This window comes from Falco peregrinus, chromosome 3 (assembly GCF_023634155.1).
Source record: "Falco peregrinus isolate bFalPer1 chromosome 3, bFalPer1.pri, whole genome shotgun sequence".
NCBI lineage: Eukaryota > Metazoa > Chordata > Aves > Falconiformes > Falconidae > Falco > Falco peregrinus.
Window position 1 is genome coordinate 97,586,551 of NC_073723.1, and position 20,601 is coordinate 97,607,151.

At 47.0% G+C, this 20,601-nt stretch overlaps 1 protein-coding gene across 3 annotated transcripts in view; it reads right to left on the minus strand.

The window, feature by feature from the left end:
* GFOD1 (glucose-fructose oxidoreductase domain containing 1) overlaps positions 1–20,268 on the minus strand; it is a 75,089-nt gene extending 54,821 nt beyond the window's left edge. The window contains exon 1 of one of the 3 annotated variants that reach the window (XM_027783319.2): positions 19,664–20,268. In XM_027783319.2, coding sequence (XP_027639120.2) covers positions 19,664–19,916 — 253 coding nt within the window. In that variant the 5' untranslated portion in view covers positions 19,917–20,268. Of the gene's footprint in view, positions 1–4,025; positions 4,046–18,953; positions 19,264–19,663 lie in introns of those variants that run through there. The other 2 variants (XM_055798199.1, XM_055798201.1) reach the window with 2 other exon arrangements.
* Between the last annotated feature and the right edge of the window lie 333 nt (positions 20,269–20,601).

The following is a 20,601-nucleotide window of genomic DNA, read 5'->3' on the forward strand; positions in this document are numbered from 1 at the left end:
CAAAGATATAACATGACCAGTTCTTCCAGTAAGCTATGATTATGCCAGCTCTCTCTCTGAACACTTATTTCTTCATAATGAACCGTGACTATTACAAGAAAGGGCAGTCTTGGGACTAAGAACATTACTGCACATCTGTGCCAGCTAAAATATCCACTGCTACACACATAACACTAAATAAAACTTGATAGAATACATTATAGTGACAACATTAATCTGTTCTGCCCGATCATGGTATTTTTAGTAGGGTTCGTTCATGGTACACTAATATTACAACTGTTGTGGTCTCAGCACTTCGATGGTAAAGCAAGCAGTGAAGAATGGGAAAGGAAGCAAATGTCATTCTAGCATTGTTGTTGGATTAAAATCAGAGGAAGGCAGCTACCAGGGAAGCAGAAGTGGAGCTTGCAGGAATGATAAAAGCAGCGTGAGGGAAAGGGCAATGGTCAGCAACCAGTATCAACTGCTCCAAGCCCACATTTCTGCAACTAAACTCCCTTGTGACAAGATGCTTCAAGAAGAAACCACACAACACAGTTCTCCCACAAACACATCCCACACGAATGTCACAGCCATGGGTACAAACAAGGACAGACCTCTGCTCTCAGGTCAGGTTACGGTCAGCTGAGCCGACACATCTCACACCAGATCCAGCGTCATAAGCCTGTTACTGGATTTGCTGAATTCCTGCTGGGTGAGGTATGCTTTCTACAAGGTTATGATTCAGAAATACACCAAAGGAGGCCACAATCAACAGCTTCTAATGAAAATTGCTGTTACTTTTGCTTTCTGCAAGTGAGATAACAGGAGGTACAAGGATGAGCTGTGTTTGAGCCTGCGGGTTTACCACACAGGTACTCTTATGCCTAGGCGGTCCTTCCCTTTTGCAGTGCTTTAGTGTGCCTCAGACTTTTGATCCCCGTTGACTACTGTCTGACAAACATAGCCTTAACAAGTCAAAAGCCAGTTCATAGGGGCTTCCCCATAACGGCTAAGTCACAGTGCAAATCAGCCTAATTGCATCAGCAGCCTTCCCTGCTCTACACTCTGCAATGAGTGGGCCCTTCCCAGAGGGCCAGTCAACCAGGTGAAGCAAGCAAGCACATTTCTGCATGTCCCAGTCCACTGGAGGAGGGCAATCGCTCAGCTAGCTCATGAATAATGCACCGTCATGTTTATGCAGCTCCAGGGACCCACTTCAAATCCGCTTGCGGTCTCGAAAATTATTTTCAGTATACTTGGCCAGTCTCTGGTAGGCAAATCAAAAAGCTCCTTTTAAAATTCTCTCTGCTTTACTTGAGGCTTTCACTCCTCTCTGCTATACATAATCCAGAAGAAAGGAGACATGATTTTCTGGTCACTCCAGTTTCACGCTGGTACTGCTTGACTGACTTCAGTAGATTTACTCCTCATGTATACTGCTGTGACACAGTGAGGTTCAAAGATGGCTTAACAGCATACAGGGATGTACCAGCAATTCAGAAATGAGTCAGGAGGAGATCAAGCTGCATGCGGCATCATCAATGTCTTCTAAGCAGACGGTTAAACACGAAATATAACCATAAGGGCTAAAAGAGTCTTTTCTTCCATGTTGTAGAGGTGGGATCTGAAACAATGAACAAGCAGCACAAGAGGGAGAGGATGAACTCATAGGGGGTGAAGTTACAAAATATTCCTCCACCCTGCAAAGAAATCTTTTTTAATGCTGGCTCTCAGCCCAGAGGTTTGACCCCAGGGGATATGATGTCAGTAAGCCAAGGCAATAGCTTCTGCAAACCTTGTAATGTAATGTCAACTCCTCCTTGTAAATCTTGTCTAATCCAAAATATTTCACATGAGAAAAACTTGTGTAAAAAGAAGCCAGGAGAAGAAAAACATAGCTCAACTATACAAAGTCATGCAAACTCTAGAAATAGCCATGTTAGGAAAAAGCTAAGCTGTACATTGGGCCAAGTCAAGCAAGCCACGGTGACAGCTCCCTTTGCTCTCTGCTTCAAGCCCAGCTTGAACTCAAGTTCAGAAGCGTGCCAGTGTGGGCTGTGTGATGGGTGAGAGATGGGCCACAATTAGCTAGAATGTAGAAGACAGCCCCTCTTCCCCCCACCCCCCTGCTCCAGAAAAGCTTGGTGTCCTTGGACTAAAAGTTGTCGAGAATGTTTTGCTTATATCATGGTCCTGCACTTTTGTCATTTGCAACCATATAAACATTAAGTTAAGCCTGAAATACTAAATTACTGTATTTTTCCCCCTTGCAGATTGATTGCCTGCACTTAAAGTACATAACTGCAGACTCTGTTATCTCACAAACCTCAGGTTGAGTAACACTGCTGTACTGTACATTTAACCCTTCTTAAGGCGAAGCATCACTGACATCCTCACAGCTGCGTTTCTGTTGCTATTCTTTGGTTGAAGCCATACCCTTTAATTCACAAAGCAGAAATACTGCCCTGGGAAAAGAGAAAGCAGAGGATTTCTGTCATGCACTCCCACTCTGGAGACTGACAATCAACAAGAACTTCAACAAGGATTCATTAGTACCTAAACATCCTTCTTCCTCCCCTCTCCTCCCCCTCCAGACACGAGCCCTGCTCATGTAGCCAAGACATAATCTTAAGCCTTGTCTGACCCAGAAGAAAAAACACTGAGGAAATAAAAGCACCACTTAGTTTGCTCTCCCTCTCCACCTGTGCCTGGCAGAGCCACAGATCACTCTGAAGACTCCCACAAGCAATTTGTTGCCTACAAGCCACTGGCCGGAGACTCCTGTGCCTGCCAGGAGTATACTCTGGTACCGCACACACCAGGGAAGTTCAGCCTGTCTCAACAATGAGGAAGGCGACTGGAATGCTGTTAAATGCCCCAGTGGTAAAAAGATGCTGTCAACCCCATTCAAGCATGACATCAAGTAAGTTTGAGCCCACCTAACCATAATACTTGCTGCACAACAAAACACACTGCAGGCAAACCCCTGCCAAACCAGAGAGCATCGCAATGCAGGTCAGGCTAACACATATGCATCTCTACAAGCCCTCGCTAACAGAAGCTGGGTGGTATCAGCAAAAGCAGACAAACAGCAGAGTTACAACGCAGCTGAGTGTAGCAATGAAAAGCAAGCCTAGAAGGAGCTCCGGCCAGTGCTGTTCCCTTCCCAGAACATGGGAGGAAAGCTTTGCCCTGGAGGACTTCCTCTCAAAAAACAAATGAACAAAAAAACCCCCAAACAAAGTACAAATTTAAAAAAAAAAAAACAAACACTTTTACCCATTTTCTACATTTAGGTTGCATTCGGGCTCAGTGATACTGGCTGGCTGCCCACAGTGCCTACCTGGAAAGAAGACAGCGCACATACCTGAAAGTACATGAGACCATGCCACGCACAGATACATCACAGGTCACTTCAAACCGACCTTACTGTGTCTGGCAAAAACTTCTGAAGTTACTCAACAAGGTTCTTATCAAATGTCTCATAGCTTGTTGATGCTGAAACAGCTATTCATCACCTCTGTTTATTAAACAGAAAACTGTAACTGTGCTTAACGTCTCTTTGCCTTCCTGTTCTCCCAAAGGAAGGTTAACTTTCCATCCTTCACCGCCACAGTGATGCTGTCAGTAAACTGATGCATCTTCCAAGTGCCCAAACTATTTTCTGCCTGACCAGAATAGTGCTTGGTAACCCAGCGTGGAGTCAGCGGTGCCAGACTGGTTGCCTCCTATCTTCACTCTTCATCTATGAAGTTCACCTCCACAGGGAGAGAGCCTTTACAGAGTCTTTCTCTGGGAAGGTCAAGCTAGCTTGAAGAAATGACAGCAAAGGGAACACACTTCTTTGTTTAACCTTTTCCATCACCAAAGTGTATGGCTAGCATTTTCCCTTCCAAGGAGAGTTCATTAATTCACTGTTGGAGATGTTACAGCCCCCCCGAAGTCAAGGACATCTTGCTCCCCCTGAACATCCCTCCTGGTTCACCCTTTCCCAGCGCGATGCAACCCTTACCCCAGGTCCTGCCTCAGCCCTCCCCTCCCACCTGCTGCCGGGGCCCACCACCACCACAGCACATCCTGGGGGCAGCCGCTGCCCAGTCCTTCCACAGGAAAAAGCCCACAGCCTGGCAGCGCGGGGGAGATGATGAATGCAGCCCATGGCTGGCAAAAGGGACAGTGGGCAGGGAGCTGGAGAGCCACAGCCACAACCACCCAGCTACACCCTCTTTCCCCTTCCGTTGTTTGCAAGCCCAACCACAGCAGTTCAGCCTGCTGCATTACACACTCGCTCCCTCCTCTGGCTCTCTCCCATGCCCTCCCCTGCCAGCCTTTATTCAGCTGGTTTCCTCTGGCCAAATTGGTCAGCATCACGGGTGCTTTTCCACTTTCTGTATCCATTTTTCCCCTTTTCTAAGGAGGGAGGTGTCTCATGCTCAGGCCCCTGAGAGCAGCCCCTCCCCTCTTATCATTTCCCTGAAACACATCCTCCTCTTTCAGGCAAACGTTATCTGGCATTTTCAAGCCTGCGTTTTCAAAAACAAGAAATGCCACAGATCGCTACGCCTTCCCAAGACGAGGGTTCACACAAAGCTGGGCACAGCTTGCCACACTGCTGTTACGTTCCAGGACCCTGTAGCGAGTGTCTGGCTTCTGCCAGAGGGGGGGCACAAGGGAAGACTTAGGGGCTTTCTACCCCTAATCCAGGACTTCAACCACTCAACAGCCCACGCTACTCTCCCCCCCACAAGTCTCCTCCTTTGGCACTGCTTCCAAATGAAGCTAACAAGCCAAATGCAAGCCACCGAATGGAAGAAAATCGGCTGCACAGAAAGCAATATGATATTCGCTGATCTGACAAGTTTGCTGCTGTGCAGGCAGCAGCATGGCACAGCCGTGGCCCCAGCACGTTTCCATCACAAATTCCACACTCCTTATCCCACTCCCAGTATTTACAGCCTAACCATAAAACTGCTTTGAGATTAAACCTGGCAACAAGGTATCAACCATAAACCTAATGCTATACTAAAGAAAAAAAAAGTATTTGTTTAAAAAGAAACTCTGTCTGCCCGCTTCTTTCGGTCTCACGTAAGTGCTGAGGCAATGCAAGCGAATGGCTTTGGCATACCATTTCTTGTAACGCTGCATTCAGTTGAAGACCAGTTTCTCTGGGATTTTTGGACAAAACAGTAACTGCTAGACAGAAAGCAACTTCAGGTGAGTTTCTTCCAGTAGCAAATGGGAAGACTTTCAAGCCTTCAGGTTTCAGGCATGTGGAAGTTCATTTAGGGTCATGCCTGGGAGCCCTGACACACTCCTAATACTGATCAAACCCTCGTGAGACAAAACTGGAAGATTTTGAATGACCAAGAATTTCAGAGACAGGGAGTTCTTCAGGGCTGTGGATCTTTTAGCACTTGGCCTTGAAAACAAACCTGCTTGAGCGTTCCCAGGTGCCTCCCATCAAGTAAGTAATTTCTGAACTCGATGGCTAACACACTGTCTATAGGACATAGGACACCTGCATTTATTCCACTGCTTTTCACCCAGAGAGAGAGACATGAGCTGCCTAGGGGTCCTGCCCTGTCCACATATCCTCCTTCCCACACTTAGCCTGAAACACCCACTGCCACACCGAGGCACTCCACAAGGACAACCGCAGAACATGCCAGAGGTGAGGTGTGGCAAGACTTGACAACACATCCACCTCCCTCCTCTCCTAATCCAAATGATGTCTCACTTTCTGGAAGATCCCTGCAACCTAGCACTGCCTCCCATCACTCACCATGGTTGATGTGCTTCAAATCAATGGGCTCCGATATCTGCAGCTATCAACGGCATTGGGAGTCTTCCTGTCACTGTAAAACTGCTCACAGGAGATGGGAAAAAGCACAGGAGAAAAGGATTTTTCACAGCTGTGTTAAGGGCTGGAGGATCTGTGAAACCAGGAACCAGACGCACATAGATTCCTGTCCCCTGCTGCCCAATGTCTTTCAGCTGGTCCACCCCTGTGTAATTTAATCCCAAAGAGGAATAAAGATGACTGACAGCATCCATATTTTTGTGGGAAAGAGTCTGAGTTGCGTGAGCACACAGGAAGATACCAGCATGAACAGAAAAGATTTAATTCTTCTAGGAAATCTAGAGGTAAATCTCAGATTACTCCACACAGGTCTTTTGTCTGGCTGGCACATCTGAAAAGCAACAGGCCAGCTGAAAGTAGTTTAATCCTACCAAAATGAACATTTTACTATAAATACCTTGTTTTATCTTAGGGGCCCAAATTTCCACTGTCATGTATCCCACGAAGCAGTTTAGAGTTGCTTGCACATTCAAAAGGAGAAACAAGACCCCAGGCAGACAATGAATGGCATTTTGAATGAATTATTCTCCAGTTCCTTTAAATAAAGCACGTTAAGGCATATTGTTCCCCACATCATGCATGGTATTTTCATTAATGTCCTAACTACTGTCCACATCAATCCATCTCTCATAGTCTTGTAATTACAGGTTTAGAGACTACGCCATCACAGCCGCATTAAATCAGAAGAGAAGCTGGTGGTACACAATTCTCCAACCAGACCTACAGAGTCTATCTTAGCCCGAAGCTAATTTTCTGCCTCCTCTTTCTCTGTGGCCATATTTATGTATCTATTTTCCCCAAGAAACTACACCCACTGTTTGCTGCAAGCAAACTGAAATAGCACAACTACCCACACTTTTAATTTCCTTAATTTGAGTTTCAGGCCCTAACAGGCTTTACAGTGCCAGGTGAGCCCAGGAATAAAAGGATAGAGAGAAAAAGATGGAAAGGAGAGACTGAAAAGGTAATCTTATTACTAGAGTCACGTATTCCATGAACAGTATCAATTGCAAATTCACCTATTTTTATGTAATAGCAGGACTTGAAGAATATAAGGCTCTCAGTTTTTCCTGCATTAACAGCTACAGCAAATTCACAAGCCTATCGCCCCAGCACAAGCCCATCCAAAGTTTGTTTTAGAGATGTTTTGATACACAGGCAAAGAATATCTACATATATTTACCATCACAAGAATATAATCCATATGATCTGCTTGGTACCTACACGCAGAGTTCCCAGCTGTAAGCGCCACATAATCCACATGGAATTCAGGCTAGTGTACTTAGACCAGACAGACAGTTGTAAAAACCCACAAGTATCCATCATCCTTGCCTGGTCCAGAGCTGCGGTGCAAACATCTGACACTTGTGACCCCAAAACTTTACCAGCACGGATACTATCTGCCAGGAGGACTCTGAAAACACACAGTCCTCGGAAATACTGAGGGCAAAGCCATGTCCTTCAGTGCTTTTAGGAGTAAAAAAACAGTTTCTTAAGCTTCTATGCTATGAAGTTAACCTTACAGCAGAGGCATCTCCTGTACAGTTAATTCTTTGATGTGTCCTTTTTAGTGAAAGAAGATGTGAGAGTAATTCCTCATGGAAGTAAGCAAAAGCCTTCAAATCCACTCCTTGTTCATTACACCAAAGAGCTTATAAGGCCAGTTAATATCCCACCTGTGACATTACACTTAAGACTCTTCAAGGGATTTAATGATTTCCCAAAATCTGATTCAGCAGTTGGAGCATCACCTTACAATTTTCTTTTCAGCACCAAGCAAAGGAAATGTTTTCAAATACCCTGCCCATTTACCAACTTGGTGAAACTCACTAAAACACAGATGTAGCCAGAAAGGGAAAGACATCACACACGGCCCCAGTGCAATTCTATCTAGCACAAATTCCCTGCAAATACGGTAACACTGAGCCAGTACATGACAACTCCAGCAACTACCAGCACCTTACTTGCTTTCAACCAGTGCTCTCTGACGATTCTGCCTGCCTGATGCAAGAGGCCCTAGACAAGCACTCTAAAAGGCTGAAAAAAACCACCCAGACCTGAAATCAAGTATCTTTTTACATCTGAGCACCTCCTAATAGCAGCTGCAAATCTGAACTTGCTCACATCAGCTTAAGCTGATGCTCAAGGTTGTATTTGCAACCAACGCTACATAAGTGTATGCTATTGTCTGCCTTCCAAAAAGGCAGTTGCTTCAGTCAGCCCAGAAAGGCCCTGCTCATTTGCTGAAGAAAGGGGGTTCCCAGTGTGCAGAGGGCCATAACACATAAAGAGAAACTCCATAATTCATTAAAAATAAAATACACAAGTCTCCCAGCTGCTGAGCCATCACTGCTCACAGCAAGCTGGCTTAAAAAGATATTTTTTTAGCATATGTTAAATAAAGCTCCAACACTAGAAAGATGATTACTGGCATTAATAACGCACAAAGTATTCAGTGCCCAATACAATCCTCAAATGACACAGCCATGGATGACTCAATCCCAGCCAGCCATATTCCCCAAGGGAAGTCTCTCCAACCGTCCTTGCAATTCCTTCACAAGCTGCCCCACAGACATTAAAAAGCTACACCAACAAGAGGAGCTCAGAGATTATTTTCAACTGGGCACTGCGTTTCCCTGCAGCATCCCCACTCCTCTCCTCCCACTCTAGTTTTTAGACCACCTGCACAACCATCCAGGGAAAAGCGTGACCGAGACTGGCCCTCTTCCAGCAGCTCAGATGTGTTTGGCATCATCACCATCCCCTTCACCGGCATTTGGCTGTGGCAGGTCCTGCAGTGAAAGGAATGGGCAGACATCAGAGGACCCAGCCTCTGTCCCTGCCACCAGTTCCCCAAGTCTCTTCAGACTTCAGGAAGCCTCTTAACCGCCCCTGTGCTCCCACATCCCCAGTCTGTAGTTTTAGGAATCCTGAAAGATGAAACCAGCTTGAGGAAGGCAGGTAAGTACAACCCAATTAAAATACACAATCTAAGTTACGGAGAATGAAAGCTCAGGACAGAAACCCTCCAGCTTATTCTCAATCATGCCACTCTTGCTTAGAGCAGATACAAGTCTCATCAAACGCATGCCATGAGTATAATGCAACAACTTGGTCACCACCTGACATGTAAGGGGTCAGGTGTCTCTGCCCACAGATGGCAGCAGGCATGATCTCAGCAGCTGCCGAAACATCTGTGCACATCAGGCCTGATGAAGGATCACTTTTGCCTACATGAACAAATATGCAATTTCAAACTACAACAAACACATTACCAACACAATTAAATTTATATGAAGAGCTGCAAGACAATCAAAGGCATACATAAGTCTGCTAGCTAGCACTGAATCTCACAAGCAAACGGATCAGCATATATGAGATAGTGAGATGGTTTGTGAACCTAAGACTTTGCTTATTTTAGGCATATGCCACATCAAAGCACTTTTTCCTAACGGTTAGATGGTGGAGTTCAGTACAAATTACAGCCAGCATTACACTTCAGGTAAATGGTTCTCTCTAGCTATGCCACTAGTCATAAACCATGTCCGAATGTACTTTGGCTAGTTTAGCAAAGACATCACCCCTGCAAAACGAGCATCTCATGACACAGATTTTTAAGCAGAACTCTTCAGCAACATGAATACGAGTCCTGCCTGTTAACCAAGGATACAAAATTTGGGACACCTCCTGATGTATTTGTTTAATACCACATCCACAAACTAGTCTCAGGGAGTGCTGCTCAGCACCCTGCCTGAGAAACAAGTCTTTATCAGAGCATCTCATACTGTTTAACCACGAAGCATCTTTCACAATGCTAAACTGTCAAGATCCTTCAAGTCAAGCAGCAAGGCACAAAAGAGTTCTTCAAGCTCTGTCACGCTCATCTAGTGTTAGCCATAGCCTACGAAAGTCTATAATTTCTAAGCACCTCTGCTCCAAATATTTTCCATTTTATTTTTCATTCCTGCAGACATGCCACTGTAACATCTTATAGAAGCACAACCACATCGAGCTGTGAAATCGCACAGATCTAGCTACGTCTTTGGATTTTTTTGATGAACTGGTACAAAAGCAGTTTGCGAGCAATTTCCTACTCAAGTGAATTATTGCACCTGACAAATATTCCCTGAAAGGAATCAGGGATTTTGTCTTCAAGGAGACTACTTAATAAGCAAAGGTTTGCAGAACCATGTCCCAGGACTCCCACCAATCATTTCTTAAATTGACAGAAGTGCCTTTGCCGAGAGGACACAGATCTGCAAGGCCAGGCTCCTCTCCCTGCGGCATGGTTAGTTTTTCTTTCAGGCCACAATGTGTTTTCAGTAACATCATCACAAATTTCAACTATTTCCCTTGATCCAGCAGAGCTTCACTGGCATTTACAGCAGAGCAAGCAGGATCAGAATCTGAGCTTTTACACACATCTTTCAGGCACATTTCTGGAATTTATTTTAATGTGCACAAGCTTGACCGCAACTGTTTCAGATGTTCTCAGAGTTATTCTCTCTCCCCGTTCCTATCCCCCCCCAAAACAGCCACAGTTGCATTGTCTTTTATGGGCTGAGGAAGTGAAGGAAGGGGAGGGACTTCCAGGAATTTTTAATTATGTATTTTTCACCTTAATGTTGTTTTTTTAAAATTTTATACATATATGGAACTGTATCTAATGCATATGTATAGACACAAAGAGAAAGAGTTCCAAGTGCTCAGTCCGGCCTTCAGTTTCACATTTTTAAGCAACATCACTCCAGCACAGCAAGGATAACTACTATTTTATCTTGCTTGACTCTATTTGGATTTTGAAAAGCTCTCTATGTTAAGGCTTCTCATTAGCCATGTGAAGCCCAATACCCTAGAGACAGTATTTAATTCAACCACGACCTCCCTTCTGGGTATTTCCTGGCAAAAAATGGCCAGATGGGAGAGCTGAAGACTGCCAAACATTCGCTGCAAGGAAGTGCCAAAACAAGGGTCTTTATTGCTGATAAAAGCCATGGTAATGTCAGAATGCAAAACAAAGTTGCTACCTTTTTTTCCACCTCCATCTGCTTCACTAAAGCTGTGATTGCTGCTGCGATGGAATTGAAGGCACTGGTTTTCACCCTGAGATTAAACTCTAGCACAGCAGCAAATGACAAAAGCAATTTTACTCCCTGTGTTAAATCATTATGTTTATTCTTATATTACTAGCAACCAAGTTCCTCACACTGTTCTCATTTTCTGTTCTCTTTACCACGCTCATATGTAGGAGTTTAGACCTGATAAATAGTAACTTCCGTCATTAGCCCTGGCTGGGCTGAAAGGATGCTATACCTCCTCCTATCCTTTGGAAAGAGAGAAAACTCTCATTCTCCACAATTCCTGTTACCCTGTGGGTCAGACCTGTGTATTAAGAAGATCTGGCGTTTATGCCACCCTGGACGCCTGTTCCACCATCCGGAAAGTGCAGCTATAAGAGGCATCCGTGGTGCTCAAGGGTAATTACACTCAGGCTTGCCAGGTGCACTAGTCTTGCCTGACACTGGCGGTCAGTGCCGCCTGTGTGATGCAGCAAGGCCTAGCCTCCTCTGCTCTTCACCATCACATTTTTTAGCATAGCCAGTTCCTGAACAAGCACAGAAAAACTCTTTAGACCTTTTAGGGACTTTTGCTCAAAGGCCTCCAAACTCACAATGACCCAAAAGCCAAGCGGGATTCCTCCCAGTGCCCACAACAATAAACAACTTCAATACATCAACCACCTTTATGAAGAGTACAGTACCAATATACCTAGAGGTAGTAAAACAGATACATTTATACCAGCTGGATGCTTTAAATATATATGCAACAGAATTTATGCCTGCACCAAATAAAGATGCCATTATGCCAGCAGAACAGCATTCACACCAGGAGTCACACCAGCTGCACTTCTAATGGCCACACAGTAATTATTACATTAAAGAAATCATACCCCTTGCAGTCATAATTATACTGGTACAAAAATCTATGTGCTGACCAGGCCTTAAATCAATTTAAGGAACCTACACAAGGGATTGTTCCTGTTTAATTACACAGCCATTTAAATCAATTGGTTTAAATCAAGACTTCGGAACTGGGATCATTTTTTTGTAAGGAGTGTGGTTTTGTTACCTGCATGCATGCTAACCTTGTAAATTAAGTCCCTGGCTTTGACAGCTGACTCTTACAATCTAAGAGGTTTTTATATGAATAACAAACAAAAAGCAGTAGGGTGAACAATTCTGCTTTGGTGGTTTGAGGAAACCAGAACAATTCATAGCAATTCCGGACAACGTTGTAGCAAACAGATATTAATAGGGAAAGGTGGTGTTGCATTGCAGCAGCCTGTGAAAAACACCAATCTTGGCCATCCCAGAAATTTAACTCTATTTTCATCCTTGGTGCTTTGTCACCACTATGCGAAAGGGCCAGAACCTACTGCACAAAGAGAAGGACAGTAAGTTGAAATATGCTTCGACACAGTTTACATTGTTCCCAAACAAAAGCAGAGAGAATAAGGTATCTGGCATCTGGCAGAGTGTTTACCCTGCCTCCTCCATCAGGGGCTGTACTCTACTATCTATGTCTGGAGTCATACAGTAAATCTCTCCATCATCTAGTGTCAATCTTGGGCACGAGAGGGTTTTAAGAAAAAAAGAGAGAGAAAGAAGAGAGGCAACAGTGGAAAGCTTGAAAATCTAATGATTTTATTTGCCCAGCATACTTTCCTTTCTCTGCATTTATCCACACATTCTTAATTCCCCTATTATTTAGTATTCTTCCAAAACCTGGAACAACAGAAGTAGGATGCAAGTCCTTCCTTTACCTACACCACTGAGCCCTCAGCAGCACAAGTCCCCAGAAACGAGCAACAAGACAAAGTCACAGAGGGAAGGTCTGTTGAAGAGGCATCAGACAGCTCTGTACCACCTCAGCAGGTGTCACAGTGGCTGCTGTCTGTCAGAATAAAGGCACAAGGCTATGCAATAAAGTAAGAAGAAGAATAAAAGATCTGGTTTCTGCTGTTCCCATGTTATAGGAATTCAATAATTTACTCCAGAAGCTAAATAATTACTATACTTAGCCTGGGCAGAGCTCTAACTGTATAAACACACCTTTTATCAGGACCTTCTCTCATCTTCTCATACCAGAAAGCTACACTACACATTTTCTGTTGGTGAAACGGCATCCACAGCACAGTTGTGCCTTTTTAACAAAAAAAAAAAAAAGAGGTTGCACAAGACACTGTCTGTGTGATATCCACTCTACCAACTGTGCTGGCAAAAGAAATACAAAAGATGATCCTCACTAACACAGCCACAGGGCTAGACACGCATGCACAAAGCCACGCTTAAGAGAGCTCCTTACCTCTTTCAGTCATTTTCAACACCCAATCAACCCATTACAGCATTGCTAACGCTAGTGTAGCGCTGCTAACGCTGACAGGGATGCCCTGGGAGGGCCTGTGCTAGAATAGCACTAGAGAGCACTAGTCTTTGAACAGCTGAGTTTCCAGTACCACAAATGGTAGGAAAAATAGCTGTATTTACCACCATTGCTAACACCAAAGACAAGACCAGAATAGTGCAAGAAGAAAAGCGTTCAACATGCAGTGAAACAGAAAAAGGCTGTAAGGACTTGCCCACATAATAATAATAATAAAAAAAATGTAGTGCACCCCTACTTTTATATTTAAAAGAAAGTCAGATTTCTAATCAACTTATCACCACCCTGACCACAGGCTCTGCCTACCAAAGCGTGACAGACCAAACATCGGCGGCAGCAGAGGCTTGCACTGCTCTCGCTTCCTTCACTGATCCTATGCCAAAGGTCCAAGCTGCTGACAGCCGAGCAGACGGAAGGAGGGCATCCCTGCTCCAGCATCACATTTTGCCATTTAAATCACAGGGAGAAGTAGAGTGTCTGAGGGCTTGGGCACGCATTTGATTCAGCCAGTGCACCTACAGGGCACGGTAACCTCTGACAGGGGGTGCAACTTCCTGAACCTGAGAGATGCTGCTTTCCACCCATCCCTACAGCCTCTGGTTGAGTGGGCACAAGGCTAGACCTGCAGCAGTCCTCAAGAGGTCCAGCCCATCCTGCTTCAGCTGCCCACACTGGTCTGGAGACAGCAACACAGCAACATATCTCTGCAGGCTTTTGGGACCCCCCCAAGGCCAGGCATGCTGTTTTACAACCGTACAGATAAAACTGCAGCAATGCGAACTGACCCAACTGGATACAGGATCACAATGGTGGCCTTCATGCTAACATCCAATACTGTTTAATACAACCATTTCAATCGCAACTGGCTGTTCCGCAGCCTGGTGAATTTGAGTGCGTCATCACGGCATGAGCTCAGTGCCCCAGTAACCCCAAGTCTGGTCCATATTGGACTTCCAGGCTAACTTACAACTGCAACCAACACTGAACTGGTGGTTACTTTCAGACAGAAGAGGGCAATTGGGAAAAATTAAAACACACCTTTGAAGGCCAGAAAGGAAACATGGGCAGAGGGGTGTCTGTTTTTCTAAAATTTATTTTTATTTGTTTGGGTTTTTAAACAGTATCTGAACAGTGTTCTTTAACTATCTCGGAGGCCTAATCCCACAATATCTGTGGATGCTCCCACTGCAGGAGTTTTACAGTAATAACACCGGAATTAAAGGTCTGCAGTAGTGAGATAAAAAGGTTGATGGCAGAGCTAGGTGCCATTTTCTGTGGAACACCATCTTCTCTCCAGCAGGAAGAAGACTTGCAGCCAACTGCCAGCAGGCTCTTTGGACTGACCTTCTAATACATGCAAAAAAAGGCACCATAGCCTTTGCTAGCTGTGCTGATTAAAGATAGACAGCACTTCATCTGACTTTTTTTGCAACACGATGACCATAATTCACATTTAATATGCTGCAAAGTCATCCGCCTTCCAAGCACAGCAGCGTGTTCTGCTGAAAGTCACTGCTGTTAGGTCGAATTTAAACTCAATATCGCAGGACAGATATTACATTGCTATTAATAATAAATAATCATGATAATGTTTCCCCCTTAATAGAACATCTCTTCCCAAAGGATCCCAACCAATTTACAAACCCTGGACAAAGCTCTATCCACCCCTACAACCCTGTAACCTCTGCCTGGCTTGCATGGATGCAAAGGAATGCAGAAATTAATTAGCAATTGCATCAGATCTGTGAATTACTTCACTGCAGCTGACGTTCCTCCCACTTCAGAGAGGAAGATCCAGCAATAACATTGTCAGTGCTTTAACAAGGAATTCTCACAAACATATTCCGGAGAGCAGGCCTGTACTGCATGCCTGTGTGATGCCAGTGCTTCCTGGGAACGGGTGGGAAGGTAAGGATCTGAGCAGTATTATTTATGTTCCTCTCTAAATAAAGATGCTCCCTCATGACCATAATCAAGTATAGAAGAAGTACCAGCCAGCAAACAAATTTAAGTGCTCCTTAAGAGGAACAACTTCTGGAGGGCTGAGAAAGTCACTCTGTACAGTCTCCAGGCAGAAGAGACTCCTATCATGCACTACTACAATGTAAACATTTTAAAAAGTAATACGATGTAGACATGGCTGCAAACACATGTAGTGAATATTCAGCACACAGCCCAGTGTTCCTGTCCTTAAGCTAAGATGAAAGAGTAAGCAAAACTACTGTAAATAGAACAAAGTGTAGAATCTCCAGAGACATGCTTTAAAAACATCTGGTACTTGATTCTTCCCAAAAGCAAAACATTTGCTCCCCAGAAACACTTACGTGATCCTCAGGAATAAGTTCATTTTAGCCGAGTTGACTTGACTCAAGCACCAACAGGACCAGGCACGTAGGAACATCCGCGCCTTCGACTCCGAGATGAAATGTCATCAAGGACTTCTCAGCACTGCCTGCAGTAAGTCACTTCACCTGATGTGGCAGCTATTTAGTCACGCAAGGCAACCATTTCAGTCAGGATCTGAAGAATGTCATATTTAATTGAACAAGGGGGAGGGATTACACCGTGACATGTCATGTGTTGACAGTTCTGAACTAGGTGGAGGGTCACATCATATTGTCTGTACCAGCCACCCCTTTGATGCTGAGCACAAATAGGCACTCTGGTGACATATTTTGTCCCTGCGTGCAAACGCATCTCCCATGCCTGATCAGGCTCGGGACACAACTGTATAGCCAAGACATGTGGGCAGGGGGAAAAGCAGACCACTTCCTGCAAACACGCTAAACTTTTCAGCTCCATGAGAAGGTAAAACGCCCTTACTCAACACTAGGACTGTTTCCTACACTTACCTAAACATTCAGCCACTGATCTCTCTTGACCACCAAGCAACCAGGCAGTCGGGACATTAGTTTTTGCATTATGCTACAGGGAACGAGTACAAACAGCAATTAACAAGAGACATCCTAAGTGAGCTGGACAGACCCGAGGCAGGAAAGAGAAAGGGTCGATCAGCCCCATTTTGTAGAAGCGAGCAAGGAATTTGATCCTTTCGCAGACAAGTAAAAGAGGCCATCAGCGTATTTCACATACAACACCACAGGTTTCGTTCATGCTTTTTGTCATCACACAAGCCAGCCTGGTTGCCAGTTCTGTCTTGAGTCTGTTACAGACACTTGCCCAACATTGGTGTATCTCCTAAGAAAACTGCCGTACAGAGTCAGACCCAGCTCAGAATCCTGTTCCTAAGGGACAAGGAGCAGAGGCTTAGAGGAAAAGCTAACAGGGCAAGTTTAAAGCTGTATTTCTCCCATTTTCTCCCCACAACAGCTTCCAGGAAGCCACAGTTTGGGGACTTCCTCAGCTGGGGCGTGTATTCACACATTTGTGTTTTAGTAGTGGTTGATGGGCCACCGTGCCAAAAACGTGTTTCAAGCAGCAACACATCTACATGTCAGACCCAGCAGTGAAAACCAAGCAACTCAGTTTTTCCCCATTGCATGGTCAGAATTAAACACAGCTGCAGGGACACCTGTTTCACCCCACCTTCACCTCCAGAGCCCACACCAGAAACAGGCCAGAGTGGATTTGAACACGCTGCAAATTCACAGTGTATACACAGCTCTAGACAGGCGACAGAAACACCGCCAACTGCTTCCTCAGGCTTTTACTTTTTAATAATGAATCCTCCTCAAATGGAAACACAGCTTTGGGCAACAAGCCCATTTAAAATAAAATACAGGTATGAAAGAAAAGTTGGCCCCTGTCTCCTCCCAGGCCAGATATGTCTCCTCTCGTATGGAAGCCAGACCTGGGTGTATTAATGGATAACTCATCTCTTTCTCAACCTTTTCTGCTGCAATGCAGGGCATAATGTTGAGACATCCTGAAGCCTTCATCTATGAGTAAAACCTCTAGTATCCCTGTCTATGTCCTATCATTAGCTGCTGCATAATATTTGTGTGAAATCTCCAGAGGTTAAAAATAAAAAAAAAAAAAAAAGTTGAAGAAAAGACCCACATCCTTTCCTTACACTAAGAAATGTTTCTCCAGCTTCTGCTTTCCTCAATCTATACAACATTGCCTCTGCTCACCACAGGCTTTTAAACCCCTGCTTGATGAGTGCAATTGCGCTCTCCACTCAAAACAGAAAAGATCAGCGATTAAAGCAAAATAATCACTCCAGGGAACCGCAGATCCCAAGCCATGAAGCATAAGCAGGACCAGGAGAAGGTGCTGCCAGCAACAAGGTATTCCTCTCAGCAGTTCAGGAACCACTGCCCTAGCTCCCTGTTTACACCTGTATGAACATGCAAGAAGTTTCACTGGTATAGACTCAATGCTTGAATTAAAAAAAAAAAAAAAAAACACACATACACACAAAACAAACCCACACACAAAAATCCAAAAAACACCAAACAGTAAAAATTTAACTCTGAAATAACTAGGGGAAGAGTTATTTATAGTCCAAAAGATATTTCTGTCAATACTAATCTTGTAAGTAATATACAAATAAAAACTATCACATGTTGCACGTTATCACCTTGTAACATGATTATTCCGTGTAAATTATCACGTTGCACATTATCACCTTGTAACATGATTATTCAACTATTCCATGCATTTTCACACATATTTTACTACCCCTGCAACACAGAAATAACAGCCGTTGGGGAACAGAAGGACACCAAATTAACTAGAGGTAAAAGGGAACTGAGAATGGTACAATACTAATGAATAGGAAGAAAACACCTTTTCCCTCCCCCCCCAGTCTGTTGTTAGCAGATTGCAACAACAAGTTATCAGTAGCTTCTCTGCTACATCAATTGTCAGCATCATTCGTAAATCCAGCACATGTTCTGGAACAGATTTTTTGCTTCTTTAGCTGCAAATACTGAGAGGGTCAAAACATAACATTACTTTAAGCCCTCTGGACAAATCACACCAACTGTGTTTCTCATTATTTCAGAAATCTTGGTCTTGTACCAGATGCCTTGTGTCTGCCTGAAACCTCATGGGATTCTACCTCTGAAAGCATGGGCAAGCTTGGGGCACTTCCACAAGCAACACCTGCAGGAAAGAGTGTCACAGGAAAACTGCCACAATTGTCGCCAAGCTCATGCATGTCAAACAGGAAATCCTCATTACCTTGATGCTGTCTTTTATATGTTGGGTTTTTTTTGGGGTGGGGGGGGGGTGTTTCTACATTAGAAATCTATTCCCACAACATTCTGGCAAGCACGTCAGGCTTCTGGTGCAAGCGTTGGATCTTGAGGAAAAATTCAGAAGTGTATTAAAGACAAGCAAACGCTCTGACTCAAAGACAAGCGTTTCCAAGTATGGCAAGTAACGCTGAGCAAGGCTTCCAGACTAATGCCTACGCTGTACTTGAGGATTTTTAGATACTGCCTTAATTCCCTTAATTGCTTCATTTTAAAGGCTGAAAACACTAGCTGGCTGGGATATTAGCAGCGTTTGAATGGTAACTAATTCTAATGAGTACGCTAGTAGCAATGTAACACTAGGGCATGCCACACACGTTTCCGAGGCTGAAAGCGATAGCCATCAGCCTACATAGCCAAAGCAGCCACCCCGGCTCGGCAACCTCAGCCCGCGCCGCACCAGCCATGACTCACGGCATCCTCCCCTCGCTGCTACCCCTGCCCACCTCTATTTGCAGGGACAAATTAAGACTTCCTCACTCCGGAGGGCACTCCCACGAAAATCCACGTGAAAGCAGGATTTCAGGAGCCGGGATCACGAAGCTGGCGGAGCAAAGCCCCGACTTACGCTCCCAGAAGAGAAAGCCAGACGCGGCCCGTTTTCGCACGCCTGAAAGCGGAGCAGCTGGCCACGGTGCGTGCCGACTTTCCCGGTCCCTCCTTCCCTTTGTACGCGATCGTAACGAAGCTGCGGGTGTAAAAACGTTCCCTCCGCTGCCTCCGCTCCCAGCCCGGCCCCCCGGTTCGCAGCCGGCACCCCCAGCCCCCCCGAGGCCGGACCGATGCCGGGCTCCCCTGCCAGGCGTCTATGGAAACCGCCGGCAGGATGCCCGTTTTCTCCTTCCTACCGGGATTTTCACGTTCTTACCGATGCCACCTGCTCCCCCCCGCCCCGTGGGGCTGGGCGCCAGGCCCGGCCCTACCCAGGTTTAACCGCCGCATCCCGGGTGAGGGGCCGGGGGGTGTCACCGCCAGCCGCCGCGCCCCCCACCCCTCCCCCCCGCCGCCGCTCGGCCTGCTGCAGCGGGGAGAGCCGGCCCCGCTCCGGACAGCCGGGGGAGGCGGCGGGGGGGACAGAGGAAAACAAACACACAGCACCGCACCCCCGGGCGCCGGGGGGCCGCCGCGCCGCGCCGAGCCCGCGCCCCCCACTCACCCAGGGTCTTGACGGCGACCTGCCGGGTGAGCGGCGGCGGCAAGTTGACGCAGACCAAGTCGACGTCCTGGTGCAGCAGCACCTCGTCGATGCGGCTGGTGTAGAAGGGGACGCTCATCTCCTTGGCCAGCTCCTCCGCCTCCTCAGGCGTCCGGCCCCACAGCGCCTTCACGGCGAAGCCCTCCGCCTTCAGCAGCGGCACGATCACCCGCGCCGTCAGGCCGGTGCCGAACACCCCCACCCCGGGCAGCATGGCGGCGGCGGCGAGGGGCGAGGCGAGGCGAGGCGGGCGGCACGGCGAGGCGCTCCCTCTTTTACCTCAGCGCCGGCCGGGGCGGAGGGAGGCAGCCGCCGGGCGGGCGGGAGAGGGAGGCAGCCCCCGCTGGCCGCTGCTGCCGCCGCCACCGCCGCCGGGGCCGGGACCGGCCGCCCCCCGCCTCAGCAGCGCCGCGGCCGCCGGCTGCCCCGCCATGCCCGCACCATCACACACGCCTCCGAGCAGGCGCCGGCGCTGCCGCCCCTGGCGGACGCGGGGCGCGCAGGGACAACCGCGCTCCCCCGGCGGCGGCGGGGCGCTCAGCGCCGCTCCTCTGCCATCTTCGCCGCGGGCGCCCGCTCGCCACGGGGAGGGCGGGGCCTCGCTGTCACCTCCCGGGTGTTCCTGCACCGCCCGCCCCGCCCCCGCCGCGCCATTGGCCGCCGCCCGCCCCGGCACCGCCCAGTTACCGGCACCGCCGGGCGGCGGGGGGGCGCCCCCCGGGAGCCACCGCCCCGCCCGCCCTGCCGCGGCCGGCCGGCGCACCGGGGTTAGCGGCGGCCGGGCGGGCGGTTCCCTTCCCGCCGCAGCGCTCGCCCCGCCGGTGCGGACCGAGGGCCCGCGGGGGGGTCCGTCCGGTTCCAGGGCGGCTGCCGGGAGCGGGAGATCCCCCCACCGGCTC